The sequence below is a fragment of the Manis pentadactyla genome, chromosome 4 (genome assembly GCF_030020395.1).
Source record: "Manis pentadactyla isolate mManPen7 chromosome 4, mManPen7.hap1, whole genome shotgun sequence".
NCBI lineage: Eukaryota > Metazoa > Chordata > Mammalia > Pholidota > Manidae > Manis > Manis pentadactyla.
In genome coordinates this window covers 55739999-55765178 of record NC_080022.1, presented here as the reverse complement: position 1 = coordinate 55765178, position 25180 = coordinate 55739999, and the positions used below count along the sequence as shown (strand labels likewise).

Here is a 25180-nt window from a genome sequence, read left to right as displayed (position 1 = left end):
GGGTTAATGTCTGAAGTCTCTAGTCTGTTCCACTGGTCTGTGGCTCTGTCCTTGTGCCAGTACCAAATTGTCTTGATTACTATGGCTTTATAGTAGAGTTTGAAATTGGGGAGTGAGATCCCCCCTACTTTATTCTTCTTTCTCAGGATTGCTTTGGCTATTTGGGGTCTTTGGTGTTTCCATATGAATTTTTGAATTATTTGTTCCAGTTCATTGAAGAATGTTGCTGGTAATTTGATAGGGATTGCATCAAATCTGTATATTGCTTTGGGCAGGATGACCATTTTAACGATATTAATTCTTCCTAGCCACGAGCATGGGATGAGTTTCCATTTGTTAGTGTCCCCTTTAATTTATCTTAAGAGTGACTTGTAGTTTTCAGAGTATAGGTCATTCACTTCTTTGGTTAGATTTATTCCTAGGTATTTTATTCTTTTTGATGTAATTGTGAATGGAATTGTTTTCCTGATTTCTCTTTCTATTGGTTCATTGTTGGTGTATAGGAAAGCCACAGATTTCTGTGTGTTAATTTTGTATCCTGCAACTTTGCTGTATTCCGATATCAGTTCTAGTAGTTTTGGGGTGGAGTCTTTGGGGTTTTTTATGTACAATATCATGTCATCTGCAAATAGTGACGGTTTAACTTCATCTTTACCAATCTGGATTCCTTGTATTTCTTTGTTTTGTCTGATTGCCGTGGCTAGGACCTCCAGTACTATGTTAAATAGCAGTGGGGACAGTGGGTAGCCCTGTCTAGTTCCCAATCTCAGAGGAAAAGCTTTCAGCTTCTCGCTGTTCAGTATAATGTTGGGTGTGGGTTTATGATATATGGCCTTTATTATGTTGAGGTACTTGCCCTCTATTCCCATTTTGCTGAGAGTTTTTATCATGAATGGATGTTGAATTTTGTCAAATGCTTTTTCAGCATCTATGGAGATGATCATGTGGTTTTTGTCTTTCTTTTTGTTGATGTGGTGGATGATGTTGATGGATTTTCGAATGTTGTACCATCCTTGCATCCCTGGGATGAATCCCACTTGGTCCTGGTGTATGATCCTTTTGATATACTGAGATGGGAGTTTTAAAGCAGATGATTAGGATGGATTTGTATAAAGTTGAGTTGTAAACATGTTAAGTTTGAAATGCCTTTGTCTTTTCAATGCTTAATTTGATGGCTGGTATGGTATTTATGAATGGGTCATGATTAACTATGACTTTAATAGCATATTGTTCTTTTATTCAGGTTATTCTTCTTCATAGGGTTAATAAATACTAAACTTGGTAATTAAAGAAGGAGATGCCATCGCCAGAACTTCTTCTTAAAGCAAGTATGTTCCCCTATCCCAAATGAGGCAGGATTATCTAGTGGAAGAGTATAAACTAAGTGCTGAACATACTGGGGTCACGTCTACATAGCTACTTAGAGTTGTGGGACTCAGGCATGCCTAAGACTCCCTTTCAGACCTTGTTTTCCTGTTTATAAGTTGTTTTACCATACCTACTTCCTAGAGTGGTAAGGACAAAATGAGACAGTGAATTATAATAGTAACACATTGCCAGATGTATCATCAGTGGTCAATAAAGTCATTCCTTCCAGCCCAACATAGAGAAGTATGAGGCACTGCAGAGAAACTCTATGCTCCTTTCAAGCATTATTTTCTCAGAATTTTTAAAGCATTATTCAATAGGAAAGACATATGACTTTTGCCCCTTGGCTATAAAATAATCAGTGGCACAGCACAGCAGGTCAGCAGGGTGATCTAGGCAGACAGTGAAACAAGAAATTGGTGAATGGAGGTGGACACCAAAAAAGGACTGCATAAATTTCAGTATAAGAAAAGCAAGTGAGCCAGGAGAAAGGGAAAAGTATATGGTAAAGAAATAAGATGAGTCATGTTAATAAATAGTATACAGAATCAATTTTCCCTCATGGAGAAATACTGGAGCTAAAGCAATATTTTGAAGAATAGACATGGTTTAATCACAAAGGTTTTTCTGCTAGTAATTCTACCTAGCAAAATATAAAATTTATTAACCTACAATGTTGACATTTCTAAATAGAGTAGACTTGCATATCAATGAGAACATTTAAACCCAGTCTTTTCAATCTTGTGCTTTTTTAGATATGTTTCAATCTTTATTCAAATTTATCAAATAATGAATTCCCCATATATAACTCTGTGATTAATATTACTGAGGTTAGGATACAGTTCTGAGTATCTAAAATACTTAAAAGTACCAAGGTCTAAACACCTATAATAAAAATGCTACCAGTGTGCGAACACCTATCTTATCTTTATGGGCACCTAATGAGAATGCTTGACTCCTTTATAGATTGACTTCTCAGCACTTTACTGAAGGTCCAGAAATCATTCCTGGTACTGAGAAAATCCAACATAGTCCTTGGTCTGTCTATGGTAGGACATAAGAAATACTTGCTAATGAATAACATAATCATGCGGAGAGAAACAACAGTAGTTGCTTGGATCAGTACTTTCAGGAGATTTTTGTTTCATTTTTTGTGATTGCAATTGATTTATTGCAGCAATGTGCACCAGGCATTTTATACTTCCTCTGGCCTCTTTCAGTGGTCTCCATTGTTACCATCTGACTTTATAAAAAAGAGTTTGGTTTTTATACGGTGTTAGTGGGAATATGAAATTGGTAAAATATCTTTGGAGATCACTTTGTTAATTCTACTAATTAAAAAAAAGTAGCCTTTAATTAAGCAAACCCACTCCTAGAAACTTTTACCTTTATAAAGTTGAATGGACAAGGTTAATCAAAGCTGCACTGAGAAACTTGCAAAGACCTAAATGTCCACAGGAAAGGTTACATGAATTATGATGCTTCTAGGTAAGGGAATTTTGTGCAGCCATTAAAAAGAATGAGGTAGAATTTCTATACTGCCATAGAAAGGCCTTTAATAAATATTAAGTGAAAAAAGAAAGATTGTATAATTACAAAAATTATTATTATAAATACTTGTAATATGTGTAGTATGTATGATCTTTATCTTTATTAACTCATTTAATTCTCACCACAACCCTCTGAGATATTACTGTTATCCCCACTTTATAGATGAGGAAACTGAAGCACAGTAATGTCAACTAACTTTCCTAAGGTCATGAAATTAGTGTCAGAGGCAGTGTCTGGCTTGAGGATTGGTGTTCTTACATGGTTCTATTCCATGTATGTTAAAAATGTATAAAAATATGTGTGTGTAAATATTTATATATGTGTGTATATATGCATATGTACGTATTATGTATTCATATATGCACAGAAAATGGCACTAGGCATAGCTTTCAGACTCCTAGCAGTTACTTTCTTTGAAAAGTGGGTTAGGGGTGGAAGAAGAGGAGAACACACTTTTTATGATACAAGTCTTTTTTACTTGTTTGCTTATGAGGGATATTATTTTTATAATAATTTTTTCACGAAGTGTTTTTCACTAAATCTAACTTTCTAGTGATTTTCTTCTGTTGCTATCAATTGAGGAAGAAATTTGCCCATTTTCCTCATTGTTAAAACCACTCACTGATTTATTCATCAAAAACATCTAAACTGTGCTAGGTATCCCTGCTTGTCCCTGTCTTTAAGGAGCTCACTGTTTACTGAACAGACTGACATGTAAACATGTAATTCCAAAGCCTCTGTAAAGGGATGTACAAAGAATGGGGTGGGGGTGGGGCACAAAGGAGAGATGTCAATTCTATGAAGGGCAGAGAGGGGCAGTGTGAAGGAAGGTTCCCAGAGAGGAGGTAATGCTTGACTAAATACTAAAGGAAAAGTAGGAGTTCTTCAGGAGACAGGAGAAGGGAGGGAGAGAAGAGCATCCCAGATGGAGGGAATAATGAGGGTAAAGACGCAGAATCAGGAGCCCACATTGCTCTTCAGGGCACTGGACATAGTTTGGTTTTGCTGCAGCTCAGGGAAGGAAATGTGAGAAGTGCCTCTGGATATATGGCAGGAGACACATCACTGAAGTCCTTTTGGGCTGTGTTAAGAACTTCATCCTGGGTGTTAGTTTTTCCTAAGGGACAAAGAATACTGATGTTCCCAGAATAACTCAAAAGATACAGATCAAAAGATACACATGTAACGGAATATTATCCAGCCTTCAAAAGGAAGGAAATTCTGATATGCTACATATGGATGAATCTTGAAAGCATTATGCTAAGTAAAATAAGTCAGACATAAAAGGACAAATACTGTGCGAATTCAGTTATATAAGGTACCTGGAATAGTCAAATTCATAGAGACAAAATAGGGGTTATTAGAGTTGGGGGCAGGGAGGAAAGGGCAGTTATTGTTTAGTGGTTGCCTAATTTCAGTTTGAGATGATGAAAAAGTTCTGGAGATGGGTAGGTGGTGAAAGAATGCACTTAGTGCTATTGAATTGTACACTCAACGAGTGTTAAAAGGATAAATTTTATATTATATTTTACAATAATAAAAAATGGGTTGAAATGGTTTTATGTTATTGTATATTTTACCACAATTTAAAAATAGAGAAAAAAGAAATTTAAAAATATAGACAAAATATTTATGGAATAATTCAAAGTTCTTTTTCTTGACATTAAAATCAGACGTCATTTCTTTGCTAACACTGGTACTAGTGACTCATTTGTTATATAGTAATGAAGACTAGTAGGTTCAGAGTGATCAACTGGTCTGGTCCAGGAACACACAGCTGGTGAGGGGGTTATTTCTAGGAATCCAAGAACTGGGACTGGGCTCCCAACCCCTTGGCTTTTTACCAGTCCCCAAGCTGCTTGATTATGTTGCCACTTCTTTTGGATATGTAAATATTTTTCTAAAAAAAAAAAAATTCTCTGCAAAGAAAGAATTGTTTGGTGTTTTCTGGGTTCAGAAAATGTTAAGCCTGAGGCAATGAAGGGTGAAATGTAATCTGAGTGTTTACTTCTGATGCACACCTGATACTCTTGAAGGGCTCTGGCCCTCCGCGAGAGAGACCAAAGGAACATTCAAAATGAGTCTCGCCGCGCACACCGGGCTAAACTACTCAGTCGCCCCCCGTTACCGGGTGGAGGAGGGTCTGTACTTGGGGTCGGCTGAGACCTGGAGGTACGGCTACCAGCCTCCTCTACCTTAAACGCCCCGCCACCCGGACACGCAGCGCAGGCTCGCGCAGGCGCAAGGCGGCCGCCTCGGCCGGGGGCAGAGCGCTGCCCGCCTGGCGTTCCGGTGTGCCCGAGTGGTTGCCACTCGGCCGCCTCTCCCTCTCGCCCCGGACTCAGGGCCACCGCTGTCCCTTCCCCAGGCCCGCTCCCAGCCCAGCCCAGGCCAAGCCAGGCGCGGCCCCTGCCCTCTGACCCGGCGTTGCACAATGCCCGAGCAAATTCCCCGGGGGTGTGAACCGCGGCGTTCCTGCCCCTGGGCGGGGACGGGCAGCAGCCGCGCAGGGAGCCCGGGCGGAGAGCGCGCAGCCCGCACAGTCCGCCGGCCCCGGCCCCTCCAGCGGCCCCGGGAGCTGCCGCCGCAAGCCCCCTCACCGCCGGTCCCCGCCGCCAGGCCCGCCCGCCGCCGCAGCCATGGCGGAAGTTCATAGACGTCAGCATGCCCGGGTTAAAGGAGAAGCCCCCGCGAAATCCTCCACACATAGACATGAGGAGGAGCTGGGGATGGCGTCGGCCGAAACGCTGACCGTGTTCCTGAAGCTGCTGGCGGCCGGCTTCTACGGCGTGAGCTCCTTCCTGATCGTGGTGGTCAACAAGAGCGTGCTCACCAATTACAGGTAGGGCCGGGGCGGCGACGCCGAGGCCGCGGAGCAGCGGGCGGCGGCGGCGGGCGCCGGTCCCTGGACTTGAGCTGCCAAAGTTCAAGCTGAACAAAGTTGGGCGGGAGCTGGGGAGGGCCGGGCGGCTAGTAGGCGGCCGGGCTGCAGAGCCGACCTGGCGCGCCGGCCTGGGGTTGGCATCTGGCTCCTCGCGCGGAGCTCCGGAACGTTCGGCGCGCCATCGGGCGGCGATCGTAAAGCGCCTGCAGGGGCCGGCGTGCAGCACCCTGGAAATCCTAACCTTCGGAGCGATGGAGTAAAGTTGCTCCATGACTTTTAGCCCCCGTGCAGGCCAGGCGGGAAGCTGAGCAAGGCATGCCCTCCCTTCTCCGCAGCCTGGGCCAGGGCTTCAGGGTGCTCGGAGTTCGCTGACAGCTCTTGGGGACGTGCGCATCCTCACGCCGGTTTAAGACGATTCTGACTGGGCTTCTGAGGCAGAGGCATTTTTGTTTTAAAGGTGGGAAACCGTTGAAGGGACCTGTGTCTTCACTTCCTTGAGAAATCCGCTGCAGGCAGCCGGCTTAAATTGTAGAAGCAAACAAGACGAGACAAGTGGCTGCCCCAGGCTACAAAATCATAGGTGTTGCCTGACAACCAGCAGGGATCTTTCTCACCGATTCTTACTTGGATAAGAGGCAGGCGTTGGTGTGTTTTGTATCAAAATGCATTTTAAGGCTGCAGATATGCAAATTGTATACACAGAGCTCCGTTTGGGTTTTCTGACCCTTCTTTTTCCTCTACTGTTTTTGTAGATTTCCCTCCTCACTATGTGTTGGACTTGGCCAGGTTAGTTGGAATCTTCAGCATTACGTGGTTTATGTCGTTAGAACTTCTCTGTGTGTCTTTATGTGTAGAACAGTGAATCTGTGTTCTCTGTTTACAGATGGTGGCCACAGTGGCAGTTCTCTGGGTAGGAAAGGCGCTCAGAGTAGTCAAGTTTCCTGATCTTGACAGAAATGTACCTCGAAAGGTAAAAATAAATAAATAAATAAAGTGAAATATTTTCTTTTCTGAAAAGAAGTCTGTATGTTTCATCAGTGTCTTGCATATTTAAAAATTGCATCGTTGCAATCGTCCAGCCATGAAGGTAAAGAATAAATGGAGTAACATACATTCCATAATTTCTTTAAAGTTAAGACCAAAAAAGCCCTGGAAATCTTGTGTTCTGTTTTAACTAATGAACACTTGTTGGGAGTACAACTGTTTTGCATTTTCTACATCCATCTAATCTGGCCAGTGTGTGCTGCATTCATTATTCTTTGGGTTTACTTTCTTATTATTCTATCTCTGCTTGACTCCACATGAAGATGAAATGCCTTTCTTTTTTCTGACATTAGAGCCATGGGCTAATATATCACCATATTTTAAAGCAAATGATGTTTCTGTCCCATATGGTTTGATCATATTCATATTTCTGTTTCTTTTTTTCCTTCGTTCTTCCCTTTCTTTTTTTTTTTTTCTGTTGTAGTGCTGTTTTACCAGGATTAATGTTGTTTGGGTTCTTCTTGGGGACCAAAATTATGTATGAGAACTAATTTATGTTTTAAGTGGAAAATACTTGACCATTTAAACAAAAACTGCTTGAAAGGATCTTGTTTTAGCTGTCTTTATTATTGAGTTTTGTTATCCCTTTTTAAATTCTAGACGTTTCCACTACCTCTGCTATATTTTGGGAACCAAATCACGGGACTGTTCAGCACAAAGAAACTTAAGTATGGATAACTTTACTTTAACTAGTGAGGTTAATATAATGTATTCTGAAAATTGTACTTGAATGTCAATATTTAACACTCTGTTATTGATTCTGGAAAAAATGAAGGGACCAGAAAGCTTTTACTACTAAATAATGAAGATTACATCAAAGGTTTTGGTTTAAGCTCTGCAAGTTTGAAGAAAAAGAGGAATTTTTTTTTTGTTAGGGCTTTTTTTCCCTCTCACTTTGATGATAAAAGTTTTCAAATGTTATGAAATGCTGTGAATAGGAGGTTCTCGTTGTTTTCCAGACCTTTAGTTGTGAAGGATATATTCTAGGCTTCTGGGATTTCAATTCTTTAATACAATTTGTAAATATATTTTAGGTAAATTCTGTTTGCAAAATCAGAGGGTGTGTGTGAGAACTTTTGTAGTTTGTCTTTAATCAAGAGGTAGTTAAAATAATATCAGATGGAGCCCTAAGACAAATGTGATTGCTATTTTACCTATGGCCGTATAACTGTGGAGACAGCATATTCACTTTTAGAAAGAAGTAATAGCTGCCTACTCCATGACAATAATGTCTTATTATCTTCTTACCTCCCAATTCTTGGCTTCTCCACTTAAGGAGTATAGTATATATATTGGCTGTATGTGATATTAAAATTAAACATTTTGGAAACCATTTAACAAAAATCCATGGCTTCACCACTTCCACATGAGCTATGCCCCTGGCATGCTGGATGGTTGTAAACCAGAATGAGGAGATCTCTGAGAATCAAATACAAAGCATTTTTCATTTCCTCTTTCTTCAGACCAAAGAAACCTGACTGAATGACCACAGTGATATTGTTGGGGATGGTTCCAAGGAAGTCAAGTTTATCATGGGTGGAGCATGCTTTTCCATTTCATTACCCACTGGGAAAGACATGCAGACCTGCTGCAAAGAGCTCTTTGTCATTCACTGTCATCCATCCATCCATTCACTCACACTCTGCCTTTGATTGCCAGCTAAGTACATATAAGGCACTTAGGAGTAAGATAAGATGTATTCAGAAATAATTACGATACAAGAGGCTTATGTTTGATTAGTGCAAGCAAAATACTCTGGGAATTTAGAGGAAGAAAACATTACTTCCACCAAAGGATAGTCAAAGAATATTTCATGGGATAAGATAATCAGAGGTGTTTGGAGGTGTGGAAGTTGGGAGGGGAGATCAGTCTAGCAACAAGAAGAGAGAAAAAGGAGGTCTTTTTCTCTTAAAGACTAACATGGTTACCGTTCAGGGTGTTTACATAATAAGCAAGGTAAAATAAAAATGGCTGTTATTAGTCTTTGATGATAGGTGTATGATCTGTACCATTATTGTTAGTTTAATGTTTCTCACTTGAGGTACTTCTATAAAAACAACCCTTTCAGACTTTGAAATAAGAATTATATCTAGAGAGAAATAAGGATTTAATTTAGTCACAGATTAATCAGCATGGCATTTCCATAATGAAAAGAAGAATTAGCCTTATTTTAAAATATTAATTTGGAGATTCTTAGTTTAAAAAAATTTTACTTGATTATCTTTTGTTTTGCAGCTTGCCAATGTTTACAGTTCTGAGAAGGTTCTCCATCCTGTTTACAATGTTTGCTGAAGGAGTTTTGCTCAAGTGAGCTAAATTTCTAATATATCTTGTCTTTAACAAACTTCAGTCACCTTGAAAAGGTGCCCAGCATACATGAGATATTAAAGTTATTAGTCTTGCTTCTACTTTATCTTTTTGGGAAGTTTAAACAGCTTTTCCCCTTTGCCATAGGAATTGGTAGTTTGTGGGAGCCGTAGTTGGGAAGGTTATGAACTGGATTTGAGAAACTGTCTGAACATAGATATACGTTCAAGAATTCCCTTGCCTACTGCTGCCACTGGGTGAAACTGAGTCAGAAACATCAGTATTGGTTTTAAATAGTGGTCATGTCTTGGCTGCTTTTGCTACAGATGTGTGTGACCTTTCCTACTTAAAGAGATTCTGAGTTTCAAAAATTCAAACTCATTAGTAATAATAACATGAAAAGAATAAAAAGTAACTCCAGTATACTTATTTACATAACAAAATAAGTTTTTGCTTCATCATAAGGGAATCCAGTTCCTTGAAAACACTTAAAATGTGATTATAGTTTTTCTAAAGAAAACAGGGTTTTTTTTGTCTATGTTATAAAGTGAGTGTGAGTAACTAAAGCCACATATATGTATTCTTTATTTTATTTTGTAGGAAGACTTTTTCTTGGGGTATTAAGATGACTGTATTTGCAATGATTATTGGAGCCTTTGTAGCTGCCAGGTAAGATGTGGGCCTAGATAAAACCTATAAGCATTTAAAAATTACCAGTAATTATTGGTAATAAACAATCAGTTACCAGTAAAGCTAATTTTTTATAGGCTAAACACAAATGGTGTTTTTGAAAAGCATCCAAAAGACTTCAGAAAATTAAATCTTTTTGGCTGTCTTAAAGTGAAGGCTGGCCAAATCAGATTTTTGGAATTCTTAAAAGTTAAATTAGAATAATTTAGGATTTGTTATACTGTCTTCTTACTGAGCATGTGCCATGCAATATGTTTGGCATTTTACACATATTATTAATGTATTCTTCATAATAACTTGGAGAGGTATAATTTCCTATTTTGTAGTTTAGGAAGCTGAAATCTAAGTTCAAAAACTTGATCAAGGCCACACAGCTAGTAAACAGCAGAGCTGGAGTTTGACTCTGTGCCTGGCTCCAGAGCCAATGTACTTTTATAAACCATGTGGCATTCTTTTACTGTGCATAGTGCTAAAGAAAATAGGATCTCAGAAAAGGCATATGATAATGAATTATTTGCTTTGTGAAGTAATAGATATTAGAACTGTCTTGTATGCTTCACTTAAAATATATCGCAAATGCCATAACCTAGATATTCTATTAAATTGTTAAAGCTTTTTCCATTGTTCTTAAATTTTAGTTTTAAAATGAATGGAGAAAATGTACACCTAAAGACTCAGAAAATTAAAATTGTGGCTAGAAGCTTTCTATTTTACTCAGCCCAGGGTATGCATGCATGGGTTTGCTAATGCCACAAATTCCGCCTGACGTATTTGCTGTCTTTGAGTTCCAGCAAGCTTCTTGGATTGCCTCATTTACCTTCATCATATCCTTGACTGCTTTTCCCTCTAGACAGTATTGCCTCCTTGGAGAAAAATTCTACATGAGCCTCCTGCCTTTGTTTTTAGAGTTGCCCTGCTAGTGTTTGATGCATTTCCTTGAAGCTGGTGGGATCAAATTGGACCAAACAGCAGGGGTTTTTTGGGGCTGACTCTGGCCTGCAAAAAGTTTCCAAGGAGGATTGCTACCTGGACCAGTCTTGTCCAGTTAAGACCAATTACTTGGGAGAGAGATGGGGAGGAAAGGAATCTGGTTAGAGGGTTGGGTGTCAGGTTGCTTGGAAGAGAGGGTATGCATTAGGCTAGTTCTGCCTGAAGTTGGAGTGGTATAGAGCTCCTCACAGGTCTTTTCCATTTGGTAGTTTAGCTACAACTATATATAGTATTTTTACAAAATGACAGAATGTGGGGCTACTGTTTTAGCTGGGGTGTTAAAGTTTGCTGGGTGGCATATGTATGCTGTATGCTAAAAGATGCTGAAGGCATGCTTTTCTTAGATGTTCATTAATTCTGTTCAATTTACTAAATTCTTGTGCCTAGTGTTCTACTAAATACTAGAACAATTCTGTTCCCCTAATCCCACTAGTTATACCTCCTAGGCTGATGAAGCAATTATTAAGTATTTGAGTTCCTGCTTTGTGTTCAGACAGTTGTAGCTTGATCTCAGAACTAACCACAATCCACACTGCAGAAAACCCACTGGCCCAACCCCCTCTGCAAGATAGTCCTACCTTTTGTGCGAACCTTTGGAATATGACATATTTACAACTTCATCCTTTTGGTTTCCTGATCTGTGAAATTGAACTCTGATGCCTTTTTCCTGTTTCAGATGTATTGTAAAGGTAAATTTGGTTGATTGTTGTTGTTTGACTTTGAATTTAGATCAATGTGCTATTAACTGACATGATTGATTTTTGCTAATGATTTTGTTTTAAGTGTTAGTGCTTCTCATTTCTGAAGACTCCCTTATGGAGTATGAAATTGCAAAGTGTAACCAGGAATCAAGAAATACTAGCAGCACATGCCTAGTATTCAGTTACCTAGATAAGAGTATGTTCCTTCAGATATTGCAGTTCAGACCTATTTAAAATTAAGTGAATGTTTTTTCAAACTAAGTTGTTGCATATGTTTTGCAGCTCTGACTTGGCATTTGATCTGGAAGGATACGTTTTTATTCTGATAAATGATGTCCTGACAGCAGCAAATGGTGCATACGTAAAACAAAAATTAGATTCAAAAGTGAGTAGCCATCTAAAGCTTCCTTAAGAGATGTTTGCCAGTGTTGGGAATGGTTATGTCAATTCATTGGAGCAAAAAAGTGAGGAAAAAAGAAAAATGCTTAGGAAGGATGGGAAAGACATAGGTAATCCTTGAAGGTAAAATGCCTGTACTTTGGTGCTCACATAAGGAGCTTTTATTTTTCAATTATTAATTAGCAAATGGATTTTATTGTTGGGTTTTCTGGAAGGGATTGGGTGAATTTTGACTTTGGGTTAAAGATGTAAGTAAGCGTCACAGTGTTCATAACTGTTTTCTAAAAGACTGTGTGAGGGACCTAGACAAGAAGGAAGTATCTGGAAGCCCTTGAGCACATTTGAAAAGATGTGTATGTTGGAAGGGGCTATGGAACAAGGGTGGACCTTGCATATTTGTGCTACAAATAATGGAAAACTTTAGGGAGCATTAAGATCTGCCTCTCTTAGGGGCAACACTGAGTTCCCTGGCCTGGATCTCATGCACATGAGGTTTGTGTTCCCAGTCCTTTTTCTTCAGCTTGCAGCACACACACACAAATGCTTTAAAGATTTTTTTTTTGTCTACTGTATACTTTGAATATAGACATACTAAGTTTTACCTTTAGATAAGTCAGACCATCAAAAATCTGCATATTTGAGCCACATTGCTTTTACTACACAATGATACAAGGTAACAGTATTGTAGGCCATATGGAACTCAGCTTTCTATATCATAGGGTTGTTATTGAAGTTATCCTTTCTGTCATAATGTGTCCTATATGAGGACCCACATGAGATATTTAACGTAGTTTTTCCTGAGCAGCTGGTATATTTTTATCTCATATTGAATCTTGTAATTGACCATGGCTTTATCTTATTTTCCTACTCATGTTTTCTCTTCAGTCAGATAACTGCTTAGTTTTTAGTCTATTGTATGTACAGTGAGGCCTTTTGTGGGGTTCAGATCATAAATTCAAATGTCCTACGTGCTCGGTAGCAGTATTAGCATCAAGTTCGTATCATCTTGGTAGGGGACTTGGCCTTCTCCAGAAGGAGCCATAGAATGAAGGCATGGGCATCCCAGTAGCTTTTTTTATTCTCAGAGCATATTTATTTTGAATATCTTTGAAGAAATAGGAACAGTGTAAATCTACTTCCAACAAACTTCTTTAAATGTACCTTTTATGTCTCATTCTCCATTTATTTGCCTTGATGACTCTGTATTAGGGTTACATTTTAATATAAACTACTACTATTAAAATTTCATTGTTTTGAAAAAACTAGAGCAAAGGGAGAAGTTATTGATTTAGTTTTACTCTGTTTTTTTCCTTTAGTTTAGCCCATTTGCTGTTTTGGGAAATAGATATTAATAATAATGTTTTATTTATCCAGTAGCCTCAGCTGTCTAAAACAGTGCTGTCCGATAGAATGTTCTGTAATGATAGAAATCTTCTATATCTCTGTTGTCCATTAATGGTAGCCATTAGCCACATGTGACTGTTGAGCACTTGATAAGTGACTGGCACAGCTGAGGATGAATTAATATTTTAATGTAATTGTAGTTAAATTGAAAGAGCTGCATATGGCTAGTGGCTACTCTATCAGACAGTACGTCTAGAGTATATCCTAGAACCTAGAAAAAAGCAACGAGGGTTTCTGACAATTTTATCCCCAGGAAAGCCCTTTAATTCCTCACTCAGAAATGACTTATGACTTACTTCAAGTAGAACTTTTGAGCATATTGATCTGCTTTTCATATTTCATGGATTAGGAGCAACAAACTAGAAGATGGATTTCTATTTTGTGGCAGGGAGGCTTACCAGCCTTATAAGAGGTCAGTTAACAAGAGAAACTATAAACAGGGAAACTAGAAGTTAAATGAAAGTACTCGAAAATGATTCAAGGGCTATTAAACAGCATTAAGGGCAACATATGAGAACATAATACAACCATACATGTTTATGATGGTGTCCAAGATTAAGTTTTAGTCAATGTATTCTGTTAAAGAGGTCAGGGAAAAAGGTATCCAAAACAGTTAGAATATGAAAAGAACAACAGAAAACTTTCGCATTTAAGTTCTTGAGATTTGTCAGTTGTCTGGATGGGGTGCATGTGTGAGTGTGTGTGTGTGTGTGTGTGTGTGTGTGTGTGTATCTGTGTGTGGGGGCAGTCTCTGCTTCCTGGATAGCACTCATGTCTGGCTGACTGGGCACTTTAGTTAAAGGTTATTTTGTCCTGCTATGGCTTTTTTCTTGTTGCTTTAAAAATGAGGTACACCTTTTCATTGATGCTTGCAATGGCCATAAGTAATCAGTTATTTGGTTTACCTGAGAGGTGGTACAGCCACACTGAGATGCTTGTCATAAGTCAGGAGTTTATAATTTCAGGACTGCTTATAATCATGGTCTTTTTGTGCATAAGTCATATGACATAAAGACTTAGTGTTGCATTTCAGACTGAGTGCAACTATTGAATTTAAAACGCTTTGAACTTCAAAGAAATCACACAAATAATACGTATTTATAAGATAAATAGTAGAAAACATAAGAGGAAGAAAATATTAAATCTCTCTTAATTCTGCAATAAAGTGAGAAGCACTGTTGTTGGTTGTGTGTGGGTGTGTGTGTATGTGCACATGTACATGTAAACACTTAACTATGTAAAATTTTAAACAAAAAAGCAATGATATTTAATTTTTTCTAACCTGTGTTTTTCATTTAGTACTGTTCCATGAACACCTTTCCTTGTCAACATGTATTGTTAAGCATTTTTTAGTGGCTGCATAGTATTTCATTGTGTGGTTGTATCATACTCTAGTCAACCAGTTTTCTGTTTTCTGTTGTTGGATATTTGTTTCCAGTTTTCCAAAGCTGCTTTTGAGAAGGAAGTTTGACTTTTCACATTATTCAATGGTCTTTCATTCATAGCAGTTAGGCAGATACTGGGCACCTCCTCACTGCTCTTTCATCTCCCACCTGCAATTTCAGGTGACTGCTTCCTGCTGAATGTCCTAGAAGTGTGTGAATCCAAAGTAGACCCAGAGTTCTCACTGGCTCTCTGTGTTTGAAGATGGGATTAGTCCTTCATTGCTCCCCAAAGTTGAGGGAACAATAGTTATACCATATTTTGGGAATTGTAGATATAGTAATCGTAATCTTCATTGTTCTTCAGATACACATTCTCAGAAATACTTTGCTGGGAAGTTATGTCTGTCTGTGTCCGTATGTCTGGGTCTGTCCCTCCGTCTCTGTTAAATGGCACTCAGTAATGGTTCAGAAAAGCCCAAGACTAACTTGATGATTTTTTATTCAATTGGGGAAAAGGAAGGGCTTCAGGGATATGTTTCTATAAAGATGTGTATACAGGGCATAAATATGCAAAGAAGTAAAAAGCTAACCTTTTCAAACAATAAGGCTTCTCTCTCACTTACCAACTTTACATTTCCCTGTATGGCCCTGGAAGATGACTGGTTAGCCAGAGACGGGTAAGATTCCTCAAGGGAGGAACAACCTAAGACAGGCACAGTCGCAGGGGGCCCATCAGGTGAGAAATTGGGGATCAACAGAGGTGAGGCTTAGAACCTCACCCCCCCTGTTCTGAGAGAAATCTTCTGCATCCGTGGATGTTTTATTGCCCTTGTCTAGCTTGGATTAACACATAGTCTACAGGCACACACCTGATCATCTACATTTGCTCTCTTACAACACTAAACTATGTTTTCTACCTTTATCTTGCATCTACCTACCACTTCAGCATTTTATTTAAAATAATAATAATAGAGAAATGTGGTATCCACATATAAATCAAGTATAAAAATCAAACGAATATTCATATTTGAACTGATTGTTTATAGTTCATAATGCATGAGCAAAACCGAAAGTTTCTGTGATGACTGCCCTTGTACTGTTCACCATGTAACTTATTCACTATGTAAGAATTTGTTCTCCATGTAAGAACTTGTTCGTTATGCTTCAGAAGATTGGAGACTGATGAAAATTAGGCTTGGGGTGGATTAATGATTGTGCATTGAGCATTGACCATCTATACAGAATTTTATTTTTATTGTTGTTAACAACCATTTGATCAATAAATATGAGAGATGCCCTCACAACAACAACAACAAGAACAACAACAAAAAAGTACACACTTCCAATTGTAAAATAAACAAGTAACCGGGATGTAATGTATAGCATAAGGAATATAGTCAAGATATTGTAACAACTTTGTATGGTGATAGCTGGTAGCTAGAATTATCATGTATATAAATGTTGAATCACTGTGTTGTACACCTGAAACTAATGTAATACTGTGTGTCAACTACCCTTCAATAAAAAATAATTATCTACAAAAAAAAAAAAAAAAGATGTGTATATGTGTTCAAAATAACCTCTTCGGTACTTGCTGTGTGGAAGCCAGTGGATATCATTTTTATTTCTCTGATTTTAAGACTTCAAGGAATTTATTTCAAATAAATTAAAAATCTTATAAGTTTACTTTTTTTTCTCTAGAAAGCTTAGGTTATTTCTTAATGTTTGCAAAATTTCTGACTTAACTAGTTTGCTGTGTATATAGTGGGAAGGGGTGTGTGTGTGTGTATGTGTGTAATGGGGGTAGTACTCTGTATAGGGTAGTGTATATCTGTGTGCTAGAACCAAGTGAAACACCTAATTTTTTTTTTTTTCTATCCTAGGAGCTGGGAAAATATGGCCTCCTCTATTACAATGCACTGTTCATGATTCTGCCCACCCTGACCATTGCATATTTTACAGGAGATGCGCAAAAGGTAGGATTTTCTATTTATGGTTTAATGGTTTATGTTTTGAATTGTATTACTATTTATGACCAGAAAATAGCCCGTGGGGTTGTTCAAAAGTAATGTGCTTATTTAGTGACTAAAAACTGAGAATTTACTTTTTAGCTTGCTAGTCATGCTAACCATTTTTTCTTGGCATCAGTATTGGGTACTATCAAAATACTAAAATTGAGTAGGCTCAAAATAGCTCTGGCTGTCAACATAAAAATAGTTTGTGCCAACTAGTGTCCTTCTATTATATACTTGAAAGATAGATGAAGAGAATTTTTACGTTTCTACTAAACTAAAAAATAGGAATAATAGTAAACTATCCTTGAGAAACAAAAAAATTCCTGAAATAGAAATCTTCAAACCGAAACAAAATGCTAGGCATCTCTAGAAGCTCTCTGTTTTTATGTACTGTTTTCATTCTGGCTTAAAATCCCAGGCTGGTTTTTTTTCTTTAGGAGGTATTTAGCACTGTGTGGTGACTTAATCATATAAATAGCAACTAGTATAACAGTTTACTTATTTTCTACAAATACTTGGTTAAATAAACCCAGAATAGAGTAGCAAAATAAATCCAGACAAGAATTTTTCTCTAAAATAAAAAGCCTATATTCATAGGAGAAAAATTGATATCATTTTGTTAGCATTCACAAGATTTTGCAAACTAAATGGAAATCTAGAATTCTGCCAAGGATTTCTGTACCAAGAATTCCTTGTAATTATTCCCCTGAGTAGTAGTTTCTTCAGAATAAATGTGTTGGTTATTTACTTTAATGACAGTGACAATTCCCACATATAGTGGGAGCCGAAATAAAGAAAAGGTTTTTGAAAGTAGTTAGACTGTTAAAAAATTGTTTTTAAATCAAAGGTAGGAAATGACTGCTTATAAAGCTGGGTTTTTTTTTTTTTTCCATCAAGAACCCCTTCTTTTTAAAAACTGGCGTAGATGATCCTAAGCATGTAGAAATGTTTTAGTGAACTGTGATCTGGCTGCCAGCAGGCCTAAAAATGACTCCAAAGTAGGAAACAGCTATTGCTCTGACATCAAGAGTACCAAATAAGTATTTGTAGTTTTTAAAAAAAGTGGGAAGAGAAAGTAACATTTGAGTCCCTATAATGTGTTAGTCACTTTATGTAATATAATGTAGTTCCCATAACAGTTCCAGAAAGATTGAATTTTCCCTAATTTTACCAATGTGGAAATAGAGATTCAGAGAGACTAACCAATTTGGCCAGTGTTATATTGTTGGTGAGCAGTAGAGTCAGGATTTAAACCCAAGCCTGTCTCTGAAGGCCCTGGTCGTTCCACAGTGTTCAGCCTCCCTCTCACAGAGTCTAGCAGAAGCACCCCTCACTCTTTAGCTTTGAGGCAAGAATGCAATATAAAATAATCAGGCCCTCTTGGCAGCACAGATAGTTCCAAATCTTGAGGCCAATCTGTACATAAGAAAGTTGGAAGATAATGTGGTTAGGTATTCTACAGACTTTGCAAAGATGGAATTTTCATTAACTTGAAACTGACTAGTAGCTCGTACCTACTTGAAAAAATTGGCCAGCGGAGATACTTCTCCATTCCGGGGTGATGAGAATTCAACTAGAAGTTTTCTGCCAGGTTATAGCATAATTCATGTATATTTGAAAGTTCAGGAACACTCAATTTGAAATGCTTCAATATAGTTAAGAATGCTTATTCATAGGAAAAAATGAACTTTGCTTTATGAGGTTTAGATTTTCATCTTGTTTTTTACTTTCATAAGCAGAGTGGAATTTGAATAATCCTTTTATTTTTTCCAATGAAAGTGATGGGCAAAGGTCAAGAAAGGTTTATTTTGGAAGAATAATGTTTTTTAAGAATGACAAAGTTCATTTAAATACTTTAAATTTGGGATGATTAATTGTGGGAGCTGAATTTACAAAATAGTAATCAAACTATCAGTGTTTTGGGTTTCATATAAATGTTTGTTCATCATCACTTATTGCTTAATATGGTTATTATGAAACATTTATTGGGGGTATAGATGGATGTACTGGCTGACTGTCTATAGTCTTAAGCTCTTTTTTTTAATAGTCTCGCCTTAAAACATTCTCCTTTAGCATTCTCAAATAATTATTAAGTGCTGTTTTGTGTCTCATAGTGTTCACCTCTGGTGATAAGAAAAAAAAGCTGAATTAGGTGATATTCTTGCCTTTGATGCCTAGAGTCATCTTGAGGAGTAGACCTATCAATACCAAAGCAAACTCTTATAGGTTCTGTAGGAGAAGTGTTTTGAGTATACCATGGGGTGTAAAACGAAATTGGGTCAATTCTGTGTCCTTGTTGGGGGTGGAAGGCCTCATAAAACTTTGCCAACATATAGAATTAAAATATAAGTGATGTGAATAATCTGTTGTTTTGGTAGGTTATGAGTTAAATTCGCAGCTTAGCAAGTAGAATTCTAAGTTTGACTATGTCCTAAATTCCTTGTGTGCATATGAGACAAGTCACTGCAATTTCATTTTAAGTTCAATTCAGATTGGTATTTCTGAGCACTTTCCCTGTGGTAAGAAAGCTCTCTGCTAAGTTCTCTTGGGAATATGTGAGAAATATGACGTAGTGCTTGCCACACAAGGAAGACATTTGGCATGCACAGAGGTGGTGTAAGATCTCACACTGAGGTGCATGCCTGTCAGTCAGTATTGTAAATATTCAGGTTAGGAAGAAATCGGTGTGCATTGACTACCAAGACTGGCCTTTGGAGATGGGGCTTGGTTTTCTTATCCACCAAATGCAACAACTAATGCTAATCTGTTCTAGGGGCTATTATTAGAGGTATAACTTAGAAGGATGGTTGAGTGGTTTGTTTTTATTAACCCTTGCAGAAATGATGGGTGGAAGCCATAGATGACTTAATGTGTCCGAGAGACTCAGTATTTCTGCAAGAGGTTGCAGTATATTTTTTCTAGTGGATGATTAGTTTCATAGTAATCAGTGGGCTGTTTGTCTGAAGTCCTGGCAAAAAGGGTTCACATTACAGAGTGGGATACGTGGCAGGATTACCTTACCCTTCAGGTAAGGGTTTTCTAGTAAGTGTGTGTCTTTTAGACTTGAGCAGTTCCTCCGAAATATGTATGTATATGTGTAAGTGGACAAACACTCATATATGTGCACGTACTTTTTATTTTATTTTTTAAGGTACCGTTGACATAGTCTTACACACACACACACATGAGCAACATTGTGGTTACTACATTCCCTCCTATTATCAAGTCCCTACCACATACCCCATTACAGTCACTGTCCATCAACATAGTAGAATATGTGCATGTACTTTTTAAAGCATGGACATTTGTGTGTGTGACAGTTTATCTTTAAATAAAGCTTTAGTTTCTATATTAATAATTTGAGCCTACTCCTAGCCTTCAGTCATGCTTTACCTGTAAGGTATGATGCCTTATCTCTGACAAGATGTTTCCACATAAATCATTTCCTCTGATCCTCATTGTATACCTGTGAGGCAAGTTGTTAACTTGATATATAGAGGTTAAGGACATGCTTAATGTTGCATAGTAGCAGAGGTTGGAACTAGAACCAGTCCATCAGACCCCAGATAGATTCCTTGCTATTTGCCTGACTACGTCTATCTCCCAAAGTTATTTGCTGCCTCCCTGACTTATTTTTTCCACCATTTTGGGACTTCCATATAGGGCGTTCTTATAGAACAAGCTATTCAATGTGAGAAATGCCTCAGAGTAATATCAGAAGTGGAGTCTGCAGTTTGGCCTTGTTGTTGCTTAATTGTTTACAATAATTTCTTTGATTCAACAAATATTTACTGAGTGCTTATTACATTTTAGGTGCTATTCTAAGTGAAAAAAATACAAAAAGACATGTCCCTGCTCTAAAGGAGCTTGCATTCCAGTGGGGTGAGGTAGACTAAACATAAACGATATAATAAGAACTATGAAAAGAAAATGAAGAGCACTTGGGGAAGTACTACTTTGATAAGATGGTTAGGGAAAGCATCTTTCTGTGTTTCATTTGAGCAGATTCTGAACTGAATGGACTGAGAAACCAGTTTGTGGGGCTCTCTGGAAGAAGTCATCTAGGTTGAGAGAAGAGCAGGTTCTAAGTGCTGAAGTAGAAGTGCTTAGCGTATTCACAGGAGCATTTTCTGAATAGGTAAACATTAGGAAAAGTCAAGGCGGGCACTGAAAAATGTGGAGGAAGAGAAACAAGAGGTACATACATTCCAGGTGGGACTAATTGCATGAGCATAGGCACAGCTATAAGGACCAGACATCAGACACTATGGAGGACTTAGAGAGCGTCTGGTTCAAGCCTCTTATTTAACAGATGAGGAAACTGGGGCCCACAGAGGGCTCAGGACTAGAACCCTGATTTCCTGATTCTATGACTAGAAGTGCTCTCACTCTTCCCACCACACCACATCATATCCTGCTTCCTTCTAAGTTGGGAAGACACAGGAATTTAAAATGTATTCTGAACATAATGACAAGTCCCAAAAAGTTTGTGACACAAGTGGTACAGTGGAGAGAATTTGGGGCCAGAATGCAGAAGACAAGCAACCTCCAATTTTGTCCCTGGCCACTGTCTAACTTTGGACAAGTCCTTTCTGGTCTCCCCTGCTTTGTAATGTGTAAACTAAATAGTTTGGAACCGCTGAGTCGGTTGGTACTCTAGGTAGGGCCCTTTCTGGGGCTGAGATGGAGTTTCTGAGGAATAGAAGGCATGCCACTACAGAGACTAGGATGCTCGTCTTGACAACTGGTGTGAGTCCAGCTGCTGCCTGACTCCTGATAACCACTGCTGATAAGCTGCTCTCATTTGTTGGGCTTCTGGCTTTCCTGGCCCACAGCTATTTTACATGGAAACTATGCAAGATCTCCAGGATAAATTGTTAAATGAGAAAGCACAGTGTAAAAGAGTGCATATAGTATGCTACCCTTCGAGTAAAATAGAAAGGAAAAAAGAATAATATATATATACACATATATTGTATTCACTTGTAATTTAAGTAAAGAAGCTCTGGAAGAATATATGTGAAAATAATATTTGAGTGTGTGTGTGAGAGAGACAGAGAACAGGGTGAGTATGGAACAGGAATAGGAGGGAGACTTACTACTATCTTTATTTTTTGATTATAGAACCATGTGAGGATATCTTAAATCATATTTTATAAAAGGAACAATAAGAAAAAGGTCAAGTTTTTGTATAAATAATGACTATTGTGAGGTGAATCCTAAATTTTAAAGTAACCAGTGTAGGTGGGACAAGTTAATGTTTTCTCACTATTTGGAATTACAGATTCTTGAACCAAGTTACAATTTAAACAAAATCAGATCTAAGTTATTTTCCTCAATATCCCACCATTAACCTTAGTAGGTAGAGGAGGAAAACTGTCCTCTGTTGGGATGGGAATCCAGTAAGAGGGCTCTGAAAGGTCAGCTCCCCAGGGAGGCAGGGGTGACAGAAGTTGATGGTGCTAGCATAGGCTTTAAGCAAAAATTAAAGGCCAAGGTAGAAAACAACTAAATTACCAAAAAATTGAAAGGTAATGTCCAATTAAACAACTCATTCCAGGGAGCAAATAATATAAGTCCTTGGCAAAGCATTCTGAGAAACTAAATGTGTGTAATTTTTTTTTAAGTTAATTCAAGGTTCTCAAAGGCTTGGGTTTACCAGAAACCAAGGAACCGATACATTCAGCATTTAGTTTTTTAAAACATGTGTTCTAACTGCAAAACATTCTCCTTTTTATTTTAAAGTATGTATCATGCAGAAGCCAGCCAGCTTACTGTTCACAAACAATATCTAGTTAACAGCAATAAAGGTAGAACAGGCATCAATTGACTCATGATTTTCCGAAGTGTTTGTTAGTGCAGACTGTTCAAACTTGTTCGTTGCTGCCTGTAAGAGGGAATGTCTGCAGCACAAAGCCAGTGATTCACAGGCAGAGGAACTGGAGCCTGGCTTTCTGACAGCATACCCTGCTAGGTGTTCTCACGTAGGGATGGGAGAACAGAACCCTTGCTGTACATCTCACAAGGCTGGTACTGTAGGCACTGGTACATTGTATAATGTCTTCATTATATCACTGGTTAAATGACATGGCTCAGATGAGTTTTACAGGAAAAGTTTCTACACAAATCATCCACCTGGAAGTGTCTCATAGCACTGAATTTTTAGGCTGTTGGTTTAGCTTGTCCAGAGCTATTAATCTTTTCTGCATACTCTATGGATCTTACAGACAGACTGATTCTCAAACCCTGAATTATTCTTTCCAGCACAGAGAGATCCCTTCTGCTTTCTGTGCCTTGGTATTCTCATTATAAAACAAGCAGGTTGGAAAGTTACTATTTACTTTTGAATGACCGCATTTCTAGCCATTCTTATATTTGAGGATATGCCTTTTTCAAATAAGAGGAAGTGACCCCATTGGCAAGCTGGGGTGTGTAGCCTTGCCATGACTACTTAGGTTTTTACACAGCTATCAGAGGTAGTGAAGATGCCTGGGTTCTGATTCCTTGTCTGAGCTACGAGCAGGAGGCAGAGCAGGTGAAGTTATGGCAAATGGTTACAGTAGTGTGGTAGGTGGGGTGAGTGACCTGGGCTTCTGGCTACTTTCCCAAGGTAGGGAGGAAACCCTGCAGATCATCTGCACCACTGATGTTATCTTCTGCTTTAGCAAGTTTCCTAGCAGTTTACTTTTTAGGATAAGGATTCAGTTATTTTCTCAATAGTTTTGGGGGGCAAGAATTTTCAAAGTAGAATGATAGTATTCATCAACCCTTTTTTTACCATGAAGTCCAAAGTCTAAGTGGTTTAGACTTACTAGTAAGCAGAGAATCCAAATACATAACAGAATGTCTCAGTCATGCTTTGGATTTTATTTTAAATCTCACGCAAATTGGTGACTCTGCTTAGCAAATTTTTCTGGGAGTGAGTAAGCATCTAAGACTCAAGTGCCCATTGAAATGATCCCATGCTTCTCACTAGTTTAGGGGTGGTGAATTGGTGCTGATGTTATCTTGTGCTCATTTCAGACACTGCCAAGTAGCCATAGCACTTTCTTGCCAAGCCTAGACATAACCTCAGAATGCTCACCAAGACAGTGGTCCAGACAGCCAGGATGAATCCATTAGGTCTGGTACATAGACCATCTGATTGTATCCTGGACTAGATTTTATTGATTGTGTTACTGATTATGTAGTGTTAGTGCCTAATCTTACTCAGATATTCCCTTTCTTTCCTAATTTCCTTAGCCTAAGCAACTAAAGAACACATTTTTTTTCATTTAATTTTGTTTTATTTAACTAAAAGTCTCATTCAGACCAAATGCTTAGTTTAGGAAGTGGTAGGTCCATATAACCCTTTGCCCATTGATCATGCCACATTCTTTTTATGTCTGTGGTATGTATTGGCCTGTGGTATTACATTATTCCACCAGTGCCTGTAGAACCAGAGACTTCATTCAAAACAAAAGGAAAGCCTAAGAGAGCATCTTTATATTAAGATGCTTTATTAATCTGTAATCACAGCGACCACTCGACCAAGACTGAAGATTGCAGGCCTTGGGGCAGAGAGACCATCTAGTTCTGTGTCACACAATGACCACACAGGCCATTTTCTTCACAGTGGCTCTTTACCACCTTTTCCAGAGGCAGACGTTTTGTTTTGTTTGAAATGTTTTTTTTCTTGCTGATTAACGAAGTACATGGTTCACTGGGCCTTCTGTATTTGCTATCTTAGGGAGAAGAAAAACTTGCTTGCAGATCTATCACTGAGAGAGAATAGTGGTAGAAGTTGAGTAAATCCTCTCTTCTGTATATAAACTTTGTATGGTATTTAAAGTATTTGCATTTCATTCTCTCAGTTGATTTTCAGAATAGGCAGATGGAATAGACATTTCTGTGTCTGTAATATAGGTAGAGGCATAGAGAGGTTGAATGACTTACTGATGGCTTCACAAAACCAATGGCAGAGTTGGAATTAGAACTCCTGCTTTTTGACTCAGTGATTCAATAATGACAACCTTGTGGAGCCATCTAGAAGAAAATACTCAGAACATACTGCCTTGCCTTTTTTTGTCTGCAAAAGTCCAGATAAAAAAAATGAAAGGTTATAGAGCTGAACAGGTACTTATTAGCTGGATAATGCGGGGGAAGTTACTGAACATCTCTGAGCCTGGACCATAGTAGGCACTTTTATAAACAGCAGCTTTTATTATTTTTTTAGGCTATCTTTGTGATAAGAGTAGGCTCCATTGTACTGTAGGACTGTTGGTGTCATATTTATCCTACAGCCACATTTTAAAATGTCTGCTGCTTGGTCTTTTGCAGCCAAAGACCCATTCCTGTGGCAAAGAAGAGGCATGCAGCTGGCTGCTTGTGCCCTAGGCTAGCTTAAGAGACAAGCTGAGTATTTAGGGAAGGGAAAAAACCCATGAGAATTTGAATTTTATA

The 25180-nt window shown here is 38.3% G+C and overlaps 1 protein-coding gene across 1 annotated transcript in view; it reads left to right on the top strand.

Annotated features, from left to right (window-relative positions):
- Positions 1-5328: 5328 nt before the first annotated feature.
- Positions 5329-25180, top strand: part of SLC35D1 (solute carrier family 35 member D1) — a 59631-nt gene continuing 39779 nt past the window's right edge. The window contains exons 1-8 of the mRNA XM_036933138.2: positions 5329-5761; positions 6556-6589; positions 6687-6773; positions 7448-7515; positions 9083-9154; positions 9755-9823; positions 11818-11920; positions 16607-16699. Of these exons, the coding sequence (XP_036789033.1) occupies positions 5559-5761; positions 6556-6589; positions 6687-6773; positions 7448-7515; positions 9083-9154; positions 9755-9823; positions 11818-11920; positions 16607-16699 (729 nt within the window). The 5' untranslated portion in view covers positions 5329-5558. The remainder of the gene's footprint in view (positions 5762-6555; positions 6590-6686; positions 6774-7447; positions 7516-9082; positions 9155-9754; positions 9824-11817; positions 11921-16606; positions 16700-25180) is intronic.